At 40.4% G+C, this 24,759-nt stretch overlaps 1 protein-coding gene across 4 annotated transcripts in view; it reads right to left on the reverse strand.

Annotated features, from left to right (window-relative positions):
* ADAMTS3 (ADAM metallopeptidase with thrombospondin type 1 motif 3) overlaps positions 1-24,759 on the reverse strand; it is a 254,631-nt gene that overhangs the window by 213,770 nt on the left and 16,102 nt on the right. For 3 of the 4 annotated variants that reach the window (XM_027600233.2, XM_027600232.2, XM_027600234.2), the window contains exon 3: positions 19,290-19,696. The exons of the other annotated variant lie outside the window; for it this stretch is intronic. In XM_027600233.2, coding sequence (XP_027456034.1) covers positions 19,290-19,696 — 407 coding nt within the window. The remainder of the gene's footprint in view (positions 1-19,289; positions 19,697-24,759) is intronic. 4 annotated transcript variants of the gene reach the window in all.

Consider the following 24,759-nt stretch of genomic DNA (forward strand, 5'->3'; position numbering starts at 1 on the left):
TAATACGTGATATGCTCTCATCCTTTCAGAAGGAAGTGAAAGGGAGAGACTGCAACAAAAAGAGAAAGTGAAGGAAGGATGGGGAGGGAGGAAGACAGGCAGGAAGAAGGCAGGACCGTGTGCAGGCACCTAGACACACTTGACCCTCAGACCTGTCGCAGATCTGCTATTGTGGTTGTGAAAACAACACTAGACTCTTTCTAAATCAGTACCTGTTGACAATGTCTTGTGATTTTTAAAAATGAGGCAATGACAATGCTGTATAAACTATAAAAACTGAGCATATTTAAGAAGAACAATAACTAACTTTATTGAAGACTTATTATGTCCCAGGCACTGTACCAAGTGCTTACATGGATTATTTATGGCTCACAATAAGCTGTGCAACAGGTTCTATTCTAATTAAATTAGTTATTATTATCACCATTTTACTAAGGAGGAAATGAGACTTAAAGGTGGTTTCACGCCTAGTAAGTGGTGAAGTTACCCTGTTAACTCCAGAGTCAATGCACGTACCCAGTGTGCTGTCTTCACTGTTATTAAACTAAATGTGTCTTGTTAGTGTGATATGTATTTTCTGAAGTACATAACTGGTATTAGGCTTCATGAGAACGAGGCATAGGGCAGCCAGCTCAAATAAAATACAGAAATGGATAATCATTTTATATTGCCAAACCAAGCATTTGAGTCAGCTGAGGAGAAGGGAAAAAACAGAACTGGGCAGAATGGGAAGCTGCGCTCAGACCTCTTGGAAGTACTCCGGATTCATAACCAGGTGCTAGATAGGGAAAACGCTGGAGACAGGAGTTGTGAGACCTGGTTTCCAGTTCTTTCTCAGCTGCTCATCAGAAATGTGTGACACTGATTTCCTCACTCAACTTCTCTGGGCATCCGTTCCCTGACCTATAAAACAACAGAAATGGTTCTACAACCGCCAAAGACCCCGTAGCACCACGACTAAAACTGTGGGAGGACACACAGGCCTTCATATCCCTGTGAGGCAAGCTCACAGCTCCTGAGGGGTCTACCCAGCAAAGGGCATCTACTCAGAGAGAGTCTTAGGACCCCATCCTATTTAGTGAGAGGAAATACTTCTTCTTCGAGAGATCCCACTTCATTGAGGAAGGATACTCCACAGATCAGACAGAAGACCCACAAGGAAGCAGTGACCAGATGCTCCTTCCACCAAGAAGTGCTCCACCACCCCAGTATAACTTAGGAAAACCCCCTCTCCTCAGATTTCTCCCTGAAACCCCACCAATTATTAGAGAGGCATCTGAACTTGAAAGACAGAACAAAACCATCACTGAGACAATTAGGGTAATTCAGAAAAGAGGCTGGCTATCAGCTATACTTAATGTGGACTAGTTCGATCACCTTGATAGAAGAGACACTTAAATTAAGCAAGTTTGGGGAATAAATTTGCTTTCTTTTGCCTTCACCCTCCAAAGAAAGGGAAATGGGCCAAGTCAAGGTCAGACTTAAGTAAAACTGTGAGGAACAGTCAACGTATGGTCTTTTTCTTGCCTTCATCTGCTTCCTGACGGTCTATTTTGGCGTGCATTGTCCCATCCTTCGCAGCCTCCCCTGACATGTGCTTCCCGTTCACAGTCCCCGTCACCTGTCCTTTCTGCCATCCCTTCAGTGTGCTTCAGGAGCAGGTTTGCTCCACGGCTAATGTGATTTGATCTATGCTAGAAACTCAGAGCTAGAGAATATGATATTCAAGTTTTCTAAAACAGTATAAATTCCAGGCAAAAGGACTATGAGCTGGGAGTGGAGGGTGGGGGACCTTCTGATCCCCCTAAATCATCCCCATGTACCTGTGAATAGCACGAATCAAACTCCCCCTGAAAAGAAACATGGGGGTGGAGGAGGGGGTCAGTGAGTTATCACAAAAGAATTTAAGAGTCTGGGCTTAGCCAGCACCAGCCTTCTAGGGCTTCACCCCAAGCAGGAAATTGCTGCACTGCTCCGCGGCTTCCCTCCACCGGTGCCCAGGCAGCTGGCCAATTCACTAACCCTTTCCCTGGCCTCGCACAGACCGCATCATCCATGCAACCCTGGCCCCACGGTAACCCTGGCTGGCTTGAGAGGAGTTGGCAGAGAGAGTCCAGGGCATGCTATTTAAAGCTATAAGCAGCTACTGTGAACAGAGATGAGCTGCTTTAGCAGCAGAGGATAACGCTAGACGCAGAAGATTTTCACTTGCCCTAAAGAATTCACTCACCTCCTGTGGCTAGGCACCCAAATTTGACAGGAAACAGCTCAGTTCCATTTACTAATACTAGTACTCATCTATCTATCCCATCCAGCAACTTTTTCACAATGAAGTTGCTTGATTTCAAATGCCTAGATTCAATTTCCAACATCAAAATATACTAATGATTTTTGTGATTGTGTGTGTGTATATACATATATACACACACATATAAAATAATTACATATGTATGTATAATAATATACACACACCTAAATACTAACAGGGACTATTTTATGTAAACATATACACATACATCTTCATGTATGTATGATTATACATAGGGAATACATATATAAAGAGAGATCCATATACGCTTCCGTGTTTGAATTCAGGTTACCCGAGCTACCGGAAATATTAGGAATACCCTCTGGGAACCAGGATTAGGTAACAATCAAAGGTACGTGTTCTGAATGCAGGTATTCAGGTCTTCCAGGAGACAAGGACAAGACACTCACTTCTCTGGATTCCTAATCCATAAACAGGAACTGTTCTCAGGATTAAGATCATTCCTGTAAAGGACAGATCTATGCCTGGCACACAGAGTCAGCGCTCAGAGATTTTAACTCATATTAGTATTATGATAAAACATCTATGGTAGCTCTGGAGGACTACTGTGACAGATTAGTTTTCTTCAGGAAGTCAAATTTTATCTCACCCAACTCAGAATCTCCCCCGCCGCCCCTCCCCCCTCCCCCGCGGTAGTTTCCTTGTCCTCTTCATAAAACGTGCTCATCAAGCACCTTATCTAGGGAATTCCTCTTCGTGTTTTAAAATTCAGCTTATCTACCATTTCCGGGAAACCTTCCCTGACCCCTAGCCTAGGTCTGATGACCCTGTTACCTTTTTCATAAAACAATGTCCCTTTCCTTTATATCTCTATTTATTCAGTTGGGTGACTTTAAAAAGTAATGTCTCTATTTCCCACTCTAAGATAAACTTCAAGGGGGGCAAATACTATGCCTGCTTCTGCTCACTGCAGCATCCCTAGCACTGAAAAGTACATAGCACACAGTCAATGCTCAATAAATATTTACTGAATGAATGAATGAGTTAGCCAGATATCAATCAATCTATTTGTTCCCTCCTAAGAAGCACCAAGAGAGAGAACTCACTCACAGGAATATAAAGAATCCTGGGAGTTACCAAGAGACACAAAAATTGGAAAAACTAGTACTTGCCTGAAAGAAGTCAAACCATCCAAGAAACTGAAGAGGTGTGGCTTTTTGTACTTGGCTTGAGAATCTTTATAACATTCCATCAAGGAGAAACCACAAAAAGAAATGAAAAGTTACAAAGCAGAGTTTTAGGTACCAACGGAGAAGGACGGAGAGGAAGTCTACGCAGAGAATGCATTTATTCCATTAAGGTTCAAGAAACCTGGAAGGTGACAACAAGCAGATTACAGAGCCATGAGACTTACATTCCGTGTTCTCATTCATTCAGGAATTCATCAGATACTTATTGCACACCTACTATATATCAGGAATGGTGCCTGGTTTTATGGATACCAGGAGTAAGCATGACAGACACAGTTCCAACACTCATGGAGTTTCTAGTTGAGCACAGGGGAAAAAGGCATTAAACAGATAATTTATATGTGACCAGCACTCAGAAAGGAGAACTATAGGTTGCTATAGTAACAACGTTGCCTGGAAAGTCAGTATATGAGCATATTTTGTTTTCTTCCAAGGAATTTATCCAAAGAATAATATTTTTATAATGTCTTTTTAAAAATTATATCTTTTCTTAAGCAACAATTTACCACGCTGATTTGTATCTATTCTTGCTGCTTAACAGGAGTAAATTAATTTAAGAGAAGCACTACACTTCAACTATGAATTTAAGTGTGGGTTTGGGTCAAGATGATGTTGTCCCTTCACTAGCTTATATGTGAAAGAAGAGGAGAGAGAAAATGAGGGGGGGGAAAAGCTTAGTTATGAAAACCACAGCACTAAAACACAATTCAGAAGGGTAGAGTTAATTTATAAGAAATCTTAGGAACCTTCAACTTTGAAGCTCATAGCACTCCCTTCATTTGTGAAAGTTACACAAAGGGAATTCTAAACACATTAAAGAAAGATCTATAATTCACCTTTCAAAAGTAGTACTCAATTCCCCATTCCAATATTTATACCACTCAGTCTATCAATATTGATTTTTTGAGTACATACTATGTGCCAAGCATTGTTAAAGACCCACAGGAAAGAATTCTTATCCTCAGTAGAGAAACCCATGCTCTCCCTACAATAAATATACAAAATAAATTCAAGATAAATTTGAGACATGGAGCACCTGGATGGCTCAGTTGGTTAAGCATCTGACTTTTGATTTTGGCTCAGTTCATGATCTCAGGGTTGTGGGATCGAGCCCCACATTGGGCTCTGCACTCAGCACAGAGTCTTTTTGGGATTCTCTCTCTCCCTCTCCCTCTGCCCCCTCCCCCGTGCTAAATAAATAAATAAATAAATAAATAAATAAATAATGTTAAATCTTTTTTAAAAAAAGATAAATTTGAGATGCCAATAATGGATAATGGATACAAATAAGATTTAAAACACTAATATAGTGTAAAGTGACTAGGGCTGCTATTTTAGCTAAAATGGCCAGGAAAATCCTTTTTGAGGAAATGTAATTTAACACTTGAAGTGATGAGAAGGAACCTCTATTTAAAGATCTAGAACAGGGGCGCCTGGGTGGCTCAGTCGGTTAAGTGACTGCCTCCGGCTCAGGTCATGATCCTGGAGTCCCAGGATCGTGGAGTCCTGCATCAGGCTCCCTGCTCAGCAGGGAGTCTGCTTCTCCCTCTGACCCTCCCCCCTCTCATGTGCTCTCTCTCTCTCAAATAAATAAATAAAATTAAAAAAAAAAAAGATCTAGAACAGAATATTCTGAGCAGGAAAAAAAAAAAGGCAGCCTTTCCAATAGGCCAGAGATGGGGACAATTTGGATTATTTAAAAGACAAAAGTAAGATCAGTGTGGCTGAAATATAGTGAACAAGGGCATAATATCAGAGAAGTATGCTAAGACTAGATTTTATAGAACACGGGTTCTCTTTTTTTTTTTTTTAAAGATTTTATTTATTTATTTGACAGAGAGAGACAGCCAGAGAGAGAACACGGCAGGGTAAGTGGGAGAGAGAGAGGCAGGCTTCCCACAGAGCAGGGAGCCCGACGCGGGGCTCGATCCCAGGACCCTGGGATCATGACCTGAGCTGAAGGCAGATGCTTAATGACTGAGCCACCCAGGCGCCCCGAGAACACGGGTTCTCAAAATGTAGTGTCACTTGGGAACTTGTTAGGAGAAAGAAAACTGTCAGGCTCCTGGGCAGACCTGCTGAATCAGAAACCCCAGGTGGCACCCAGAAATCTATGTTCTGACAAGTCATCCATAAGATTACCATGCCCACTACGGTTAGAGACCCCTTAGAAAGAACAATGATTCTCCAACCCAGCTGCATATTAGAATCATCTGGAGCAGCATTTAATTTACATAGGCTGAGCCTTACCCCAGAGCAAATGAATCGGTATCTCTGGGCTTGGTGTCTAGGTATCTACATTTTCTTTAAGGCTCTTTAGATGATCACAATACACAATGATTACTGAAACTACTAACATAGGGTCTTAAAAGTTATGGTAAGAAGTTTCAATTTTAATGGAACATAACTGAAAGCTTTTAAACAAATTTCATCAAATTTAGCTTCTGCTCCTATCAGAAGGATAAAGAGGGGCAAAATAGAACAAAAAGACCCAGTTAGGAGGACACTATACTATCCCCTTAGGAGGTCACTATACTAACCAAGGTTGTAGCATTGGAGATTTCATAAGTAGATTCAGAACATATTTTATAGAAAAATCTTAAGACTATGGATTTGATGGGAGAGATGAGGAAAGAAAAGGCATCCAGCAGAAGCCCAGGTTTTTGGCCTAAGAAATAGCTGCCCAGACTTTTTGGAGGAAATCATGTAGGCATGGCTATCAAGGATTGATCTTTGGCCCTTTTAAGTCTGAGATGGCTGTTAGACACCCAGCTGGAGATGATGAATAGGCAGCAGGATACGAATACAAGTCTGGAGCACAGAGGAGAGGTCAGGGTGCACATGGAGTCACCACTGTATAGATGATATCTGAAGCCTTAAAATCAGATGATATTATCTAAGTTGAAAGCATACTTACAGAAGAGGGTGAGTAAAGCACAGAGCTGGTGGAGGTAGGTGTATGGACAGAGTACAAGGTTGATTCATGGAAACCCGAGGAGAGTGATGATCCCAGAATGTTAAAGCACAGGACAACTGAAGATCTTATGGCCTCTGTGTTGCCTCATGGCATAGCCCCACCCCCAGTTCTTGAAAGCAAAGTGGCTTTAGAACCTCACAAGCACTTCTTTTGACTACTGGCCTCTGAATAACATGAGTATCCACTTCAAAGCTTCACCGACCATGAGGAAATCTTTACAAGAATCAAAGAAGGGATCCAAACATCAGACATATTAAGTGGCTTGTCCATATTCATACAGTTTCTGTATTCTGCCAAAACGTGGCCTGGGGATGGCACTCAATGGTGCTTCCAAGAATATGTAGCCTCCAGGCAAGGGGACCAAGAGAGGAAGCTGTAGCTAGGCACAGTTAATCCAATCTGGGACTGGAACTGATCTGTGCTGAGTCAGATTGGCTGGGATTATGAGTGGGCAGTGGTCAAGGGCCAAAGCAGTACTACAAATCAAAATAAAATAAAATAAAATAAAATAAAATAAAATAAAATAAAATAAAATAAAACCTTGAAATTCCTTACCAGAGAAGCAGGTCAGTTGGGAAGAACCAGTATCCAGTATCATTGCACACAAACAAGAAACAGTTGAGTTATGGAGTGTGGCACTAACTGAAAATTTGTTAGAAATGCAAACTTTCAGACCCCTTGACAGACTTACTAAATCAGAAACTGAGACAACACCTCGCAATCTATGTTTTAATAAGCTATCCAGGAGATGCTGGTGCCCACTAAGGTCAAAAGCCCCTTGGAGAGAACAATGATTCTCAACTTTCACTACATATTCCTCAAATGTAACATATGAGGAGATCTTCCAGGGAAATGCTGCATCAATAGAGCTGGTACAACATTCCCATGTTGAAGTAACTTGGTAGGTACTTCCCTAACAGCATATCCAAGGGACAGTCCCTCTTGCTCTTAATATTTTATAAAAACATAACTATATTTCTCTCTATAGATATACACATACACACACATATACATGTGTATATGCATGTATATGTATGTGTATATATGTGAATATACATATTTCTCTTATTTCCACATTTTGTTGGGAGTCAAGGTGAAACATCTCCCAAAATTGTAATAGCTTGGGTTGTAATAGTTGGGTTCTTTGGAGCCTTCAAGAACACAAGACTTAGTCATAGTGGATTAAAAATAAATTTTATAAAAAAGTAAGTAGAGAAAGCATTAGTAGAAAGTAACCATATCTCAACATTTGGCAAAGTAATACTCATATATGCAAGGTCCCCCACCCCAGACCACGATTAACGAATAATGGTCAAGTATGATGCTTTGATTTCTTCGTTGGCCAGGAATACACTGCCTATAACAAACTTAGTTATAGAGTCATAGAAGAGCAGTCCTAACATGAATCTCAGAAAGCTTATAGTCAACAATTTCCTAATTTTAGATCCATGGGCTGTAGGAACCAGTAGAGGCAGTAACGGAAATCTGGGAATGGTTATCGCTATGGTATAAGGCGGACCAAAATGCTAACAGGTCCAAGAATGACTTAATCTTTTTATCAGAGATCACCAATGGGTATAGAGGGAAAGTAAGTTGTACTCACTGGTGATTTTGACCAGCAATTTTGTATGTTTTTATTATTAACAGAAAAGAAAAATGATTTATTACTTAATAAGCACAGTTTGGTTTACATCATATTTCAAAACATAAGGTCCACCAGGTGGAACAGAAAGAATCACCGATCTAATCTGAACTCTGAGTTTTTAAGTATGGGGAGGGAGGAGTAACAATGAAGTTCCATAAATACGGCCCTAATTTTAAAACATTCTCCTAGAGGCATATGTTTCTAAAATTTTTCCAAGCACAGCTATAAAAAGAGGCCTTCCCTGAAAATATTAGATCAATGGTTAGAATCTAGGACCAATATGGTTCAGAATCTTACCTCATCATTATCCTGAGTTTAGGTTTGGTATGAGAGCTGAAGTCAAAAGTAGCAATGACATGTGGCTGACCAAACACAGACGGAGCTCTCACAGTGATTTAATTATATCTGGATCCACATCACTCTTTTTGGTCTGTTTTCTTGTCCTAGGGGCCAGTTAATCCCATCCTCACAGCCAGGTATGAAAAATAAAGGACTATATGAAACCAGGCAGGAAAGCAGGAAATACTGACACCCTCTAGGCACAATCAAGTATTCTGCAAGTTTAAAGGAATTAGTACCCCAAGATTCTAATCACTATGTTAAAAGCATCCTGTTTCACAGATAATGCTAAATGAAACTTTTCCCACTGTGTTTGGGTTGCTAACATTTGCAGAATCCCTCACTAAGTGCTGTTCTTCATTTTCTCTTGGGCTTTGCACGCTCAGACTGGGTCCCCACTATGTTCATATGACACCCTAGCATTTAATAGCACGGTCTTCTCAATCTATAACAATCTTTCATTTTTAGGGACATCACTAGGCAGAAGTAGGTCTTCCAGAAATATCTTAAAAATTCACCATGACCCCTAAAGTCTACTTTGATAATGTCATTTAAGTTCAAAAATGCACTTTCTCATAGCTAGAGTTAGGGACCCACCATGCCACCTTACTCTCCATTCCCCACAATTGCCTCCACAAAGTTGTAGAAAATGCATACTCTTTGCTGTATTTTTTTTTTTAAGAAAAACTGCGGACTGGAAAAAAAATGGATATAAGACAGCATATTGACTGCCATCGCCTGATGAAAGAGATATGAAATGAACAAGGATGCCAAGACTCTGAACAACAGTATTATATCACCTAATGCCATAGAACTCTTTATCACTACCCCCCAAAAAAAGTCTCACTCTGAGATTCATAATTTAAAATATTTCACAAAACAAAAAGCACGAGAGGAATATTAAAATTACAGCTTATGCCTGGTTAAATCCATTCTGGCCAGAGTGTGGGCTATCTCATACCATTCTAGGGAAATTTTCCTGAAGTAGTTTGCTGCCTGTTAGGTACAAGGAATGACTGAGAGGTCAACTGCATAAAACAGAAGTATTACAATAATAATAACAATAAAAGGTCAATCATGAATGGTTACTACATCTTTGTCAACGCTAAAGAACCTAGTTAAGTGGAACAAGATATTTTCACTTCCTATTTCTAAGTAAAACCTAAGAACTTTCTATATATGGCAGAGCTATATATAAATAAGATGGTGAAGAGTGAGTTTCCCATCCTTAGAAGTCTTCAGGAGGGCGGAGGTTAGAGTTTCCCCTCAGAGCCGATGATAAAGGAGCCCTACATCAGGTGGAGAAGGTGATGTGAACATTACAGGATTTTCCCAGAGGTATTCACTTCAGAGAAGACTGAATTTTCCACAAATTAGGTCATAGGCTGCAGTATTTCTTATTTTGCAAACTTAATCATTAACTATTATTATTACATAAACAATCATTAACTATTATTAATCACAAAATAGGAAGGACAAATCATTTTAAATTGAAAAAAAGAAGTTAAAGGACTGAGGTAATAATCATCCATTTCCTAGGCACCAGGCTGTGTGAGAGATGCCCTAACAGTCTTGGCAAGGTCTTGACCTCCACTTTACTGAAGGAAAGAGACCTGAGAAGGTTAACTCACTTGTTGAAGGTCACAGTCTGGTAGGCGGCGGAACTGGAGTTAGGTCTGATTCTACACCAATGCTCTACCTGCTCTCACCAGGAGCCATTTCCCTCAACCGTTTTACACAAGTTTAGACTTCTGTCATCAATAGGAGTTACATTTTTCCAAACTGAACTCTTTCAAACTATCATAACTCTAAATAGCTTAGCCGGTGTTCCTCTTCACTGGTGTTTATTGATTATGCTCACCACAAACCTCAAAATTTAATATCTTCTAAACATTTTGTAGAAGTAGGCTGTAACAATCTAGATCATGCTTTTCAAAACCTATCAGGCTATATATAATGTCCTTTTTTATTCTAACATCACTAACTCTAAAGTTAGACCTCAGTACAACTATATATCCCTGTTGAAGATCAATAAACTAGAATTTTCAGAAATTTATTACAATTATGGAAAACTTGAACTTGTTTATCACAGGACTCACAAGCCACATTAAGACTACTAATAATGTCTTGATACATTTAGTGTAGCCTAGTATTGCTTAAAAGTTAATCAAGTTTTTTGAAAATAATTATTAAAAAAAAACACCAAGTGATTAAAGTCCCTTGTTTCAGGGACGACTGGGTGGCTCAGTCAGTTAAGTGTCTACCTTCAGCTCAGGTCATGATCCCAGGGTCCTGGGATCGAGCCCCATGTCGGGCTCCCTGCTTCTCCCTCTGCCTGTTATTCCCCCTACTTGTGTGCAAACTCTGTCTCGCTCTCTCTCTCTCTGACAAATAAACGAATAAAATCTCTAAAAATCAGTAATATCGCTAAATGACATTAGTAATACTCCTTGGGGAATGGCAAGAAGTAAGAGATATGAGCACTGACAATAAGAAAGTGAGGAAAACACCTCAGGTGGAAGAAATAATAGTCGTAGCAGGAGGTTTACTAAATGGCACAATCACTGATCAAACTTGAAAGGCTGAAGAACCCAGATGATGGAAAAAGTCAGATTTTTCAAAGTCAAATTTCATAACCGTCTGAGATAAAATTTGGGGAACAAACTCTAGAAAAAAGTTACTATGAAAAAACCTCCCTAAACTCCAGAGGAAAAGGCCCCATGACTTCAGAGAAACTTTTTTCTTTTTTTTTTTTTAACTATTTTATTTATTTATTTGACAGAGAGAGAGCACAAGCAGGGGGAGCAGCAGAGGGAGAGGGAGAAGCAGGCTCCCCGCTGAGTGGGGACCCTGATGCGGCACTGGATCCCAGGACCCTGGGATCATGACCTGAGCAGAAGGCAGACGCTTAACCACCTGAGCCACCCAGGCGCCCCCCAGAGAAACTTTTCTGTGAAGAAAAGGAACATCATTAAGGAACAGGATCCTCGCCCTCCTCCCATCCTGAATGTCCGTGCAGTCCTGTTACTATCAGTGACCCAGTCGCTGATTTATGCTCCTTTTTCTTTCTCTCTCTCCCTTTTGTATCATATTCAGATAAACACTGACCCTCCTATGTATTTGTTATATATGTTACAAAGTTCATGAAATCAACTTCCGCGTCCTCCCTTCATTCTTAGGGCCAGCGTGTGCAGACCTCCAACAAGGCTCCTACTTTCTTCAGAGGCTCCTCCTCCCACCCACTCCATCCCCACCGTCATCGGGGATTATCTGAACATAAATGTTTATCTTTTCAAATCTCTTGTACCACAAATATTGCTTCCTCCAGGAAGCCTTCCACCATCCTTCCAGGCAGAAACAATCTTTTCACCCTCTCCGAGCTCTCACATCTCATGTGGTCTAGGCTTACAACATATAAAACAGTGTGCCTTGTACTTCCGGTCGGCTACGGCGCATCTCCTTTCCAGTGCCCTTGGAAAACCAAGGTATGCCTGACTTACCTTCAGTATTTACCACAGGCATCAGTATAGCACTTTACATAGCCTAGTGCTTCAAAATGCTTTGTTAACTTGATCAGTACTCCTGGAAGCAAAGATTAAGTCAAAAGAAGAACACGGTTTTCACAGGTGAAAAACTTTGAGACTGGATTTCACTTACAGTTTAGAACTCTGTGACCTCAAAACCTGATTATGCACAAGGGCATCATATCAATACCAAGCTGTCCTCTTGTTCTTGTTTTATTATGATGACTTACTCAGAAGAAGGTATTTTAAGATGTGGTCAGCACTATTTTCACAGTTCTTAAAGCATGTCTTGAGTATCTTGAAAAATCTGTCCTGGAGTAAAGAAGTCATGGTTGTCAAGACATTGGGAAGAAGCATTACTTGCCAAGCTGACTGCAGAAAGAAAAAGTACTTCTGCTGCCCCTTTTATTTTGTTTTTCCATGTCTGTCCAAAGAAAGATTTGTAGCATCATATTTACATTTTCCCCAATTTTTAACTCATCTTTAAACTTAATTTTTAAAAAATTTACTATACCAATGTTATGGGAGATAATGGAAACGAATCATCAAAATGATATAAATCAAATAATAAGTATTGTACAGGTGATATTCATAAATAAACATGAATAATTTAGATTAACTACAAAATAACTATTATGAAGAAATATTTGCAAAATTTAAAAACACTTCTGACAGGTTTTTTTTTGTTTTTTTTCTTTCACTTCCTACTCTATTCCCAGCTCATGTCCTTGGATATTCTTTGTATAAGATTAACTAAATCACACAAGAGAAATAGAGCCAAAAAAATTGGGAAAGACTTGACATATGTATGATTCTCGACTTATGCAAATCAGATACAAAATGTGAAAATGATCAAGGACTATGCCAAACCTTGCCTCTTTCCCCCAGATAAGCACATACCGGCTGCCTTTATATTTGAGAAAGGGGGCAGAGTGGGAAATGTACCCAACCTCAAAGACACACAACTAGGTAAACAGCGACAGCTCCCAAAGGGCCACAGCTTAACCAAATCTCAGGAAAGAAGCAATGAGGCCCGCCATGGTACTGGTTCTCCCAGACTAACTGAACTGGAGAACTTGCATCCATTCTTCATTTTGAAAGGGACCAGTGCCTGCTGCTTTTTTTTTTTTTTCCTTCTACTTCTGGAAATGAAAGGGTTTAGGGGCTTTAAGCTCCTTCTAATCCTGCATTGCTAAAATAGCCTGGTGTAGGTGCCTGGAAGTAAAACAAGGTTTCAGTCCTTTGTTCCTCAAACCATCTAATGTCTCTGAAATCAGCATATAAACCATAAACAGACAAATCTCCCCCTGTCCCATAAATAAAATGCATGACACCTTTCATAGACGTGTTCCATGGGAGGTGATGCACCTTCAGCAAATCAGGCTCCTCTCACAAAAGCAGATGTTTGAATATCAACATCTAAAGATCAGCCCTCAAAAACCCTCTTTTCTAAATCCACTATAAATAACTACAGACTTGTATCCATTTTTAGTATCAAACATTTCTTTTACTAGATTGAGCTGTATTTACAATCACAGGTCAAATGTTCTTAATCCCGGGCACACTGGCTCATAATACTTTTTTAGACAGACTTTTTAAAAACTGCTTCTGCAGCTAGACTTACTGAAATAGGCATGGCAAGAACACACTGTCGAGGGGACCAAATCCCAAAGCAAAAGTCTCAAGGCAGGGGAGTCCTAAAGGCTGTTTTCTTTATAGGTTTGCAACTGTCGTCCAAGACTTCATTGGGCCATGCCCCAAATCTACGAAAGATAAAATACCTCCAATATTAACCAGATGTGACTATCGGATATTTCAAAAAAGAGGCCCTATTTATGGTTTCCAAATGGTTCACCTCAAGCTTCCAAGACCCCTTGCCCTAACAGTGAAGATCCCTGCCGGACGCCTCCAGCAGCCTAAAAGTGGTCTAGAGTGAGAACAGGGCAGGAAGAAGAGACACTGGGAGAAAGAGCATCTCCCACCTGTGTTTTAGGCAGGCCTTTCCTGAGTTATCCGTTTCGCATATTACTTTAGTAGGTAACCCCTAGTGATTTCATTGGAAGGAAGAATTCCAAATGTTAAAAAAATGCTGAAAATTTTTGTCCTAGATAGACTCCCTTGATCATAAAATCAGCCCACAAGGAAATCACTGAGCTGGATAACCCAGGAAAAGCCATTAGCAGTCAGCTCTTCCACTCCCAACCAGGTCCCTCTGATGCTAATCCAGGGGAATTAACAGAGCAATATTGTTCCAGCAAGTCTAGAGAAATTCAGTGTCCTTATGTTATGAAATACATGAAATAAAGCCTACTAACCAAACAACCCTTTATTTTGGCACATTTATAGACCACAAAATATGATTGTGAGCTGCCACTGCTCGTAGGGGAGATTTAATGGTGTTCCAGAGTAAATGCCAGGACTCTGTGGAATAAAGAAATCTATTTTCAGCTGGGATTCTCAGCCAGAAGTGTCTTCCCACTAAGAAGTGTGTGAAATTTCAGAAATGTCGAAGCAGAGAGGAAAAGCATGTCGACACCCTCCAGCCAAAGACCACCAGCAGCACATCTGCAGTGGACAAGCTGGGTTTATTCCATGTTGCACGGAGGAAGAATGCACACCAGAGGGAAGCATGAGCATTTCAGTAAAAGAGCGTGAGAAAGAACCTATTAACAGGACTTGGGCTTCAGTTGGGTAATTGGAATGGGCGGGGGGAGGTCTAGAGAAGCTGGGCTTTGTTCTAGATTAGATGCAACAGAAAGCAGGGACGAGGGGCGCCTGGGTGGCTCAGTCGGTTAAGCGGCTGCATTCAGCTCAGGTCATGATCCCAGGGTCCTGGGATCGAGACCCGCATCAGGCTCGCAGGGAGCCTACTTCTCCCTCTCCCTCTGCCTGCCTCTCTGTCTACTTGTTCTCTCTCTCTATCTCTCTGTCAAATAAATAAATGAAAATCTTTAAAAAAAAAAAAAAGAAAGAAAGCAGGGACGATTCAATGACTGAACATCTCAGTAGTTCTTACCTACAGGTAAGGACAGACTAGAGCAAGAATAAAGCTGTAAGTGGTAAAGAATTAACAGTCACTCATAAATGATCATCTTGCAAAGAAAAGGAAAAGGTCACACTGGACAGGAACAGATTAATTATTCTTGGCCACACTGGGTAAGAATCACTGTCAATTCCTTTGTGCAGAAGACTCTGATGTTGATTTCAGAAACCCAGAGAATAATATTTTAGTTATGATGCATATCAATGTCTAGATCACATTCTAGACATTGGCTTTGGATATGTCACTTGAGGCATCTTTCTGTCCTCTTCAATCAAGCCTTTATTAAAGCACCTTTCCTTTGACCATTTCATACAGTTACCTGGGATAGGTAAACTCTATCTTACTATTTCAGTCAAGTAGCTGATATCCAGAGGGGTAAAAACAGCTTAAGTGTCGCTGCTTGCTTTTCTTTCTTTTTTTTTTTTTAAGATTTTATTTATTTATTTGACAGAGAGAGACACAGCGAGAGAGGGAACACAAGCAGGGGGAGTAAGAGAGGGAGAAGCAGGCTTCCCGCCGAACAGGGAGCCTGACGCAGGGCTTGATCCTAGGACCCGGGGATCATGACCTGAGCTGAAGGCAGACACTTAACGACTGAGCCACCCAGGCAAACTATCTGTGGTGCAGACAATGTTTTCTTTTCTCCCAATTGGTCTTGGACTATTTTGTAAAACACAACAGAAATTAATTATTAGAGAAGGGTGCCTGGGTGGCACAGTTGGTTAAGCCGCCTCTTGTCCGACTCTTGGTTTCAATTCAGGCCATGATCTCAGGGTCCTGAAATCGAGTCCCGAATCGGGGTCCCTGCTCAGCGGCCAGCCTGCTTCTCCCTCTCCCTCTGCCACTCCCCCTGCTTGCGCATTCTCTCACACACACTCTCTCTCTCTCTCTCTAATAAAATAAATAAATTATTTTAAAAAATGATAAAATAAAACACCAGTCCCATTTTTTAAAATTATTTGACCCAGTACAAATACAACAATTGTCAAATTGGTATAAGAGTTTCTATATATAATCTCACTTTCGGTATTTATCTTTTCACAAGCCTGAGTCTGTGGACACACTTTGAGTACCACTTGTTTTTAAATTTATTTTATTTTTTTTTAAGATTTTTATTTATTTGAGAGAGAGAGAATGAGAGAGAGAGAGCGCACATGAGATGGGGGAGGGTCAGAGGGAGAAGCAGATTCCCTGCCAAGCAGGGAGCCCAATGCGGGACTCGATCCCGGGACTCCAGGATCATGACCTGAGCCGAAGGCAGTTGCTTAACCAACTGAGCCACCCAGGCGCCCTTGTTTTTAAATTTAATTAAAGCATTCTGCTTACAACAAATTAATTCTGTCTGAGAGTGCTGCCCATTTCAAATTCACATAGCATGCCACAAGCTTGCATTAGAGAAAAGAGATGTAAGGAGTTTCACCAAGGGAGAAAGCCTTACTATGAAACCTCCAACCGCAGTGAAATCTATGTTCCTGTGGCTGTTTCTTATGTGCAACAGCTTCGAAGGACACATGGAGAAAGTCAGATCACGGGAATACCATTGAAAACCGATGTAACCAAAAGGATTCAACTTCCCATCCAGGCAAAGCTTCAATGACACTGTCTTCCATATCAGCAGACTTAACTATATACTTTCTGGGCAGGTATTTTTCCATTGTTATCTTTAGGCCAAATGGGGCTGTACTTTCTACTAGACCTACTTGGATCTGATTATAGTCCCGGAGTCTCCCAGGGCAATGGCTTGATAGCCCATCAGGTTAATCCTCAGGCATCTATGTTATCTCAGTATCCCTGCTTCCCTTTCTGAGGCCAAGAAGGTTAAGCTTAAATCCCTATATAGCCAGTTAAAGGGAAAAAGGGGTTTAGGAATCAGCAAATCAGCCAAGTTTATTTACATTCCCTTCAATTAAACTTCCTACTTCATCTCTGCTAAGGGCTTATCCCATCCAATGCAATTCTACAATTTTAAGAACTTGTTTCCAACTTAATGAAGTAGTCCTGCTGTTAGCCCTCTGGTTTGTTGATTCGCTCCCCATAATCCTGCTTGCTGTTCTTCCTGCCATCATCTTCACTTTTCCTCCTGGCACATGGCTACTGTGAACTGGAAGCTCTAGAAAAGGCTTCATTCCGCCTACCCACAGAGTCAGCACTGCCTTCTCTAGAGGCCAGACCCACCCTTTTCCTGGATCGAGCTGAAGGCCTAGGCCAATTATCTCTGGTTCAAAACTCTGTCCTATTCATATCTCCAGAACATATTTCCCTTAACTACAATTTTTCAAGTTAAACGTGATTGAACATATATATGTATATATACATATGCCGGATATTTTGACATTTAAATTTCATGACAAATTTAACATCTTTGAGCTGCATGAGGATGGTAACCACTATTCCTTCCACCATTTCACAGTGCCTAGAATAGCACTTGGTTCATTACCAGCTCCTATAAATATTGTTTAATTAATTAATTAATGGATCAAAGATGGAACAAATGACTACTTTCAGTGTGCAGTGGTAGTATAGTACACACACACACTCAATATCAATTTACACATGATGCTAACACCGTATCTTAAAAATGAGAAATCAAAGAATCCTAATAATTAACATTCATTCAGACTTTATATCTATTTTCCTCTACTTTATAACAACTTGTTATGGCCCCAGATTTCTCATATCTATGATTCAATAATCTGACATATATGGTAAGAAAAATACTGGTTGCTAAGTCAGATATAAAAATCACTGTGATGATGCATTAAAGTAAGTTCCTTGCCTTTTACCTTCCTTAAACTGATTTTCAAGCCAATATCCCACATTTCAAATCTTAACTGAGAAGGTAAACGTACGTAATTTTTTACACTATAAAACGAAAAAAATAACACTGAATTAAGTTTTATATTCAATGTATTTTACTTAAAAGTATTACAAAATAGTACCTTTTGTATGATTTGTGTTCTTTTCTATCTTAGTAGTTACTGAATCACACTTTCTCAATGAATACTTTGAACTTCATCTTCTAGAAAGTACTTTCTTTTTTATTTCTATTCAATGACTTAATTAATTCACATCTATTCAACCTTTGTAGAGAACGAGAATTCAAGCAATTCCTTATGTCTTCAAACCCCAGAATACGGTCTAGCACCAAATGCAAATGCACAGATCCTAATCTAATGCAGTCCCACTTGAACACTTGGACCTGCTACATGTCCTCTGCTCAGTTTTCTGCACTGGCTCTTAAAACCCTACAGAGCATCAAGAGGCAGGACAAGACTGCAAAAATAAAGCCTAAAACAATGACCTCACCAGCATTTGGTAAAACATGTATCATACCTCCTCTGGGTTGGGCCTACACATACAGAGAACAATAGCAAAAACTTCATGGTATTGTTGGAGGACCAGCTAAGGTAGAATAATTATAAGCAGGAACATAAGGAATATTTTGAGAACTCCCAGAACAGTGGCAAAACAAAGGGAATAGCTCTGAACTCCCAAGAAACAGCAGCCTGGCAACCCTAGAAAGAAAAATGGTTGCTTTTTTGAACAAAGTCAACTGTGGATGGAGGAGGTATAAACATTGACACACTTTCCAAATAACATCTGGAGTAACGAAACAAAAATATTTCACATCTGCAGAGTGTGTAGAGAAAGGTCAGTTACTATTGGCCTCAACAACAAAACTGAAGAGCAATATATGGGTATTTTAGTTGAAAATAAAGAAAAACCTGACTCAAAGCCACGATGCAGAGATAACTACATCTCATGTTTGTAAAGTAATGTGATTTGAACAAATTCTGACAAAGGATCTGCTCATTTCCCATTTTAGCATTCTGTGGGGAAGCGAAAGAATGCATTCAAAATACTTTCTTTAAGAAGATATCCAAAGTTTCCACATAAGAAGTGAAATACTATCATTTTGGAGGAATCTACATTTCTTCAGAAAATTTTCAGAATGCTTTGAAAGAAATAAGGAAATAAAACTCCCCAATGTAACACAAGTGAAAATGTAAGCAAAAAATGCTAAAATAGGTATCTTTTGCTTCTCAGAATAATGCTGTCTTCGTGGCAAAATGAAGCCAAAGCACACATCTTTGACTGTAAAATGCTTTCTCGAGCTCCTTCCTGAACTTAAAATATAAGAGTAAGGCTTCCTTTCCACCTCTACCTTCCAAACCATGCTGGAGCCATGCTGCACTCCCACACACCTGCAAACACATACCCACAAAAGGGAAGAAGTCTTACCAGACCATCACAGTTGCTAATGGCAACAGAGGTTCCTGGAATGTCCATGATGTCACCAACATAAGCACAGTTAGTCTGCAAAGGCTCTGTTTTCCAGATTCTTTCTGAAGCATTTCCTGCTTGATGATCATTAATGGGGTCAGTTATATTCTCAGGCACCAGAGATGTCTCGTGCCATTCCACAACAGCCCCAGGAGCTACTAGCTGAGTGTTGGGCCTTAGTCGCAGATGAAAATCTCTTCCAAATGCTGTGATGTTAAAGAACAATTGCTCAGAGTTGGAAGACACGTCCCTCGGTGACCTCCTTTTGTTATTTGCAGAAAGAATATGGGAGAGATAGTGTCCTTCAAAATTTGTGCTGACTGGAGTCACCAGTTCATACTCACTCTGTCTCTTTATTGGTAAATCTGTGGGGTGAAAAATAGAATTGTAGAACCCTGTGTGACAAGAGAACACAGGAGAACATAGCATAGGCATAAAGCGCCCCACCTCACAAGGCTGTACCTCAACTTGCACAATAAATATATTCCTGAATCATCTCATTAAGCATGAAATTTTGAGAACTCGAATCATTTCTCAACTATACTTAGGTAACTCTGGGTTCAATGAATCGTTTTCTTTTTAAAAAATGTACTACAATGTGAATATTCGTATCTCATTTATACGTTTGAGGATATAAATATAGTAAGTTTCCATAAATGATATCTGGTTTGCTTATCATCAAGACATGCTCCCAATTCATATATTATTGGCATAACTGACACCTGCTACAGATTTTTAATGAAGTTGCTATTATGTAGAAGAAATTTTTTTTGATTGTTTAATTTTTTCCCTGTAAAAATCCTAGAATTTATACTAATTATAATAGCTACTTTATGTTGCATTTACCATTGGCCCATAATTTTATACACTGTAGTTTATGGTGCTGTAGTTTATATAGAATTTTTCCATCATAACAAACCTAACAATCACACTTCATGGGTGAGGAAACTGAGATTCAGGAAGTATGTGCTCAAGGTCAAGTAACTGTGAAGCTCAGATAGGAATCCAAGTCATACTCCAAAGCCCATACACTCATTCTGTTCCATTGAGTTGTGTCCCATAAATCACAGAACATTTTCAGAAAACGAGGAGAATGGGTAAAAAAAAAAAAAAAGTAGATATCATAATCTAGAAATTAAATATGCAGATGCTGGTCAGTTAAGCGCAAATGGTATTGTCATTTTGCACCAAATTCCGTACATGGGACAGATACTCATTTTAACATGAATGTCTATTTGGAGTCCACCTTACATCATGGTGGCCTGCTACAGGTTAAACTCAATTTCACAATTACTGCCCCTCGTTTAGCCAAATATATTATGCCTGCTAAAATGCAAACACGCTGGGGAAAGATAACTCATTGAATAAACCATTTATCCTTTATTAAAAATGATTTGGAAGCAAGACAGTGGATCCTGGAAAAGAACATGAGGACAAGCATGAGAAAAGAAGACAAGCAAAATCTGATAACAGAAATGAAAAAGTCCCCCACCTTCATGATTCTAGCCTAAGACTAGTCCCGCAGTATGTAAAAGTACCCTGAAAAAAATTCTATGACCCATGAACACTTCTCACCTAGAGCAATAACATGGATGTCATCCAATAAATGAAAGTGTAAGACTCATAACTGAACTATAACCTATGATCTTAAAGTAACCTTATAGAACATGTTCACTCTTTTCCTGCCTTTTAAATACTTCACACAGTGTATAAAGTACCAGAAGACAAATGAAGGCATTTTACAACTTGGAAATTCTTTGAGTGCATGTTTATTATCATTATGCCATTTAGAATGGCCAATGAATTTAAACAAAACACCCTTCTTTATTAAATGCACAGATCAAATAACATTGCTATAAATATTTATTAGACAGAGGAGTGAGGACTGTCACATCATAAAGTGAAGCCCGCCTCCAGCCCTGGGACGCACAGCAACAGCATGATCCCCCCTTTGTGGTTTCTCTGGACCATCGTCAAGGACCCACACTAGGCATCAGCGTATGCACAGATGCAAAGATGTAGTCTCTCTTACAGCCAAATCCCTGGAGAATACTTTTAGTAACTTCTGGCTTATAGAAAGAACTCAAAACTTTAGGGAATGAACTTGAGTGTTGCAGGAGCAGAGTGATGGAGGGAAAGGCTTCCATAGTAAGGGATGAATCAGGCTCTTGGATGTGGACTGACAAAGCCTAGCCCCAATTAAGTATAAATTCCTTAAGGACAAGAAACCCCCCCATTCAGCTTGGTATTTCCAATACCATCTAATACAAGATTTTGTACACACCAAGGTCTCTTGTCAGTAGGATCTGTTTAACATGTATTAAGTTAGTAATGCAGGTAACCGGAGAACCTTTGCTTTGTCTATGCTGTTATACACTAACTTACAAGACATACTCCCTAATAAAAAAAAAAAAAAAAAAAAGACATACTACCTGAGGTCCAAGGGCATCTGGCTGCACCAGTAATCCCACTTACAACTCCTTCTCTAACTATGCATTTACTGTTTCAAAGTGAAGGAAATTTCCCATCTCCACTGAAGGAAATTCACACAACCAAAGTCTAGACAATATACTGATGCCTGGATTAAGTGACTAGAGAACTAGAAAATTTAGGAAGAATGCAAGGAGGCTCCTCCACACCCAGGAGGACACCCAGGGCCTCATGCTTACAGCAAACCATGCATCCCAGATTCTCTGGGACAGTTCCATTTTTCCACTGTCAGACAGTATGTTCTGCATTTTTATTCAAAATAAAGAAGGCATATTTCTATAGAGCTTTGTCTTCTCTGATGCTAAATAATAAATCATTCCTAAAATGTACACATAAGACACATTGCTGAAATTAAACCCAAAATGAGTAATTTTCCAGTTGGGAATTATTGTAACCAAGGGAGAAGATGCACTTAGTAACCCATCAGGCTACCATCCCCCTAGACAATAGTTAGCAGAACTGACAAAGGAGCTATCAGGTCACCTGCCATTTATTGGCAGGATAAATACTGGGCACTGTGCTTTGTGTTCAAGAATATACCAGCTCGGGGCGCCTGGGTGGCTCAGTCGTTAGGCGTCTGCCTTCGGCTCAGGTCATGATCCCAGGTCCTGGGATCGAGCTCCGCATCGGGTTCCCTGCTCCGCGGGAAGCCTGCTTCTCCCTCTCCCACTCCCCCTGCTTGTGTTCCCTCTCTCGCTGTGTCTCTCTCTGTCAAATAAATAAATAAAATCTTAAAAAAAAAAAAAAAAGAATATACCATCTCTATGGCACCTAGGTGGCTCAACTGGTTAAGTGTCTGAGTCAGCTCAGGTATGATCCCAGGGTGCTGGGATCGAGCCCCACATTGGGCTCCCTGCTTAGTGGGGAGTCTGCTTCTCCCTCTCCCTCTGCTGCTCCCCCTGCTTGTGTTCTCTCTCTCTCTGTCAAATAAACAAATGAATTTTTTTTAAAAAAAAGAATATACCATCTCTAATTCTCTCAGCAATCACAGCAGGTGGGTGTTACTACCCCTAGTTTATAAATGAAAAAGCAGGCCTAGGAGGCCTGACACATTGCAAGCAAGAAGCCAAAAGAAAAATTCAATTTTGATCATTTTGACACTGAAGACCACACTCCTATGCTCTTATTCACTTCAGAATAGATGGAACATCTTGCTGTCCATTTCTAATTTAAGATCTGACTTACAAAGGAAAACTACCACAAGAATGACGACGTTCTGCCTACCCGCAACCAGCCAACCAATTTTTCCTCCAGTGAAGTTTCAAAAATTTCTGTAAAAGGCTCTTAAATTCTCGGTCTTCAGGAGGGGAAAAAAAGGGGAGGGGGATGGTGGGGAAAGCTCAAAGCTATCAAAAGTATTTTCATCTCAGATTACAAGCATACAGGCAAATCAAATTATATCCAGTGTTAACTTACTTCATTCAGAAGTTACACACCTCACAGGCCCAAATCCTTCCACAAAGCAGTACAGCCTATGGATAAGGAAGGAACTACACTGTCAGAAAGCACCAAGTTAAGTCAGTGCATGACCCTGAACAAATTCTTTGGTTTCTCTTAGGCTCAGTGTCCTCAACTGTTAACTGGAGGCTAGTAATACTTCCAGCTCATAGGTCTAGTGAGAGGTTTAAACGAGATTACACAGAGGATGCAATAAATATGAGCTATTGAACACTTAAATGTAAGTTAGCTACTCATTAAAATATTGCCCACGTGCAGTTTTAAGATGTGAAACTATACACTTGTCAGCAGAGATGGCTGAAGGGCCACGGCAATTGGTATATAAAGGTCTTTGTGGGCCATAAATTCTACAAGCACAAATGGCCAGAGCCACCGTAAAGCCACACTGTGGTCACTAAGTCACCTGAACAGGACTCAGAAGCAGTGAGCCTTCCACAACCGACTGGCGTCTAGGCATGCATGGTCCACCTTCCTCCAGCTAAGACGGAGATGTTGTTTGTGATCTTACCAAGGAGCAAACCTCCCCACCTTGTGCACCAACCCCTAACCCCTCTCGCCTTTGCGAGAACGGTTTTTGCACCTGTCCTCTCTTCTTTCTTAATCAGTCTCCCCACATCACTAGATCATTCCCATCAACAAATAAATAAGCAGCCGTCTTCCCTCTCACCTTTAATAAAAACCGCCTTGATGCCACATCCCGCTCTGGCTAATATGCCAGCACTTCACTACCCTTTAGAGCAAAATGCTCCAAAAGACTGACTACAAGAGATGTCTCCAATTCCTCTCTTCCCATTCTTGTTCTTTCTTGAGGTCACTAGGGACACCATGTTGCTGAAACCAATGGTCAAGACTCCCTCTCCTTACTTGCTGTTTCAGCAGATACTGACCCAGCTTATTTCTCCTTCCTTCCTGAAATATGTTCCTTATTTAGCTTCCAGGACATCTTTCTCTTCTGGCTCTCCTCTTTCCTCAGTGGTCTCCCCTCCTCATTCTCCCTTCCTCACGTCCCTTGATTTCCATGACTTGTATACACCGCAGAGCCACAGGACCTGGTCCATGGACTCCTCTCTTCTGCAACTACCCTCCGCAGCATGGTAAGTTCATCCCATCCCATGAGTTTGAGTGCCTTCACAATCGTTTATCTCCAGCCCTGGCTTCATCCATGGGTTCCTCTCTTGTCAACTCCATTGCCCTCTCCAGGTGGACATTCCCTAAGCACTTCAACTTAACATTTCCAGAAGTAAACTTCCTATCTCCCTGCTCCCAAGTCAGTAATTGGCAACTCTATCCTCCTAGCTACTCAGACCCAAAACCTGACTAAACTACCCTTAACTCTCATCACATCACAAATCAAATCTTTCAACAAATTCTATTGACTCAGCCTTTAAGATATCTCCAAACAGTGACCGCAGCTCACCACCAGCCTGGCTATTACCCTAGTCCAGGCCATTGGTCCCAGTTTTGAACGAGCCCCATACCT

Source organism: Zalophus californianus, chromosome 2, assembly GCF_009762305.2.
Source record: "Zalophus californianus isolate mZalCal1 chromosome 2, mZalCal1.pri.v2, whole genome shotgun sequence".
Lineage (NCBI taxonomy): Eukaryota > Metazoa > Chordata > Mammalia > Carnivora > Otariidae > Zalophus > Zalophus californianus.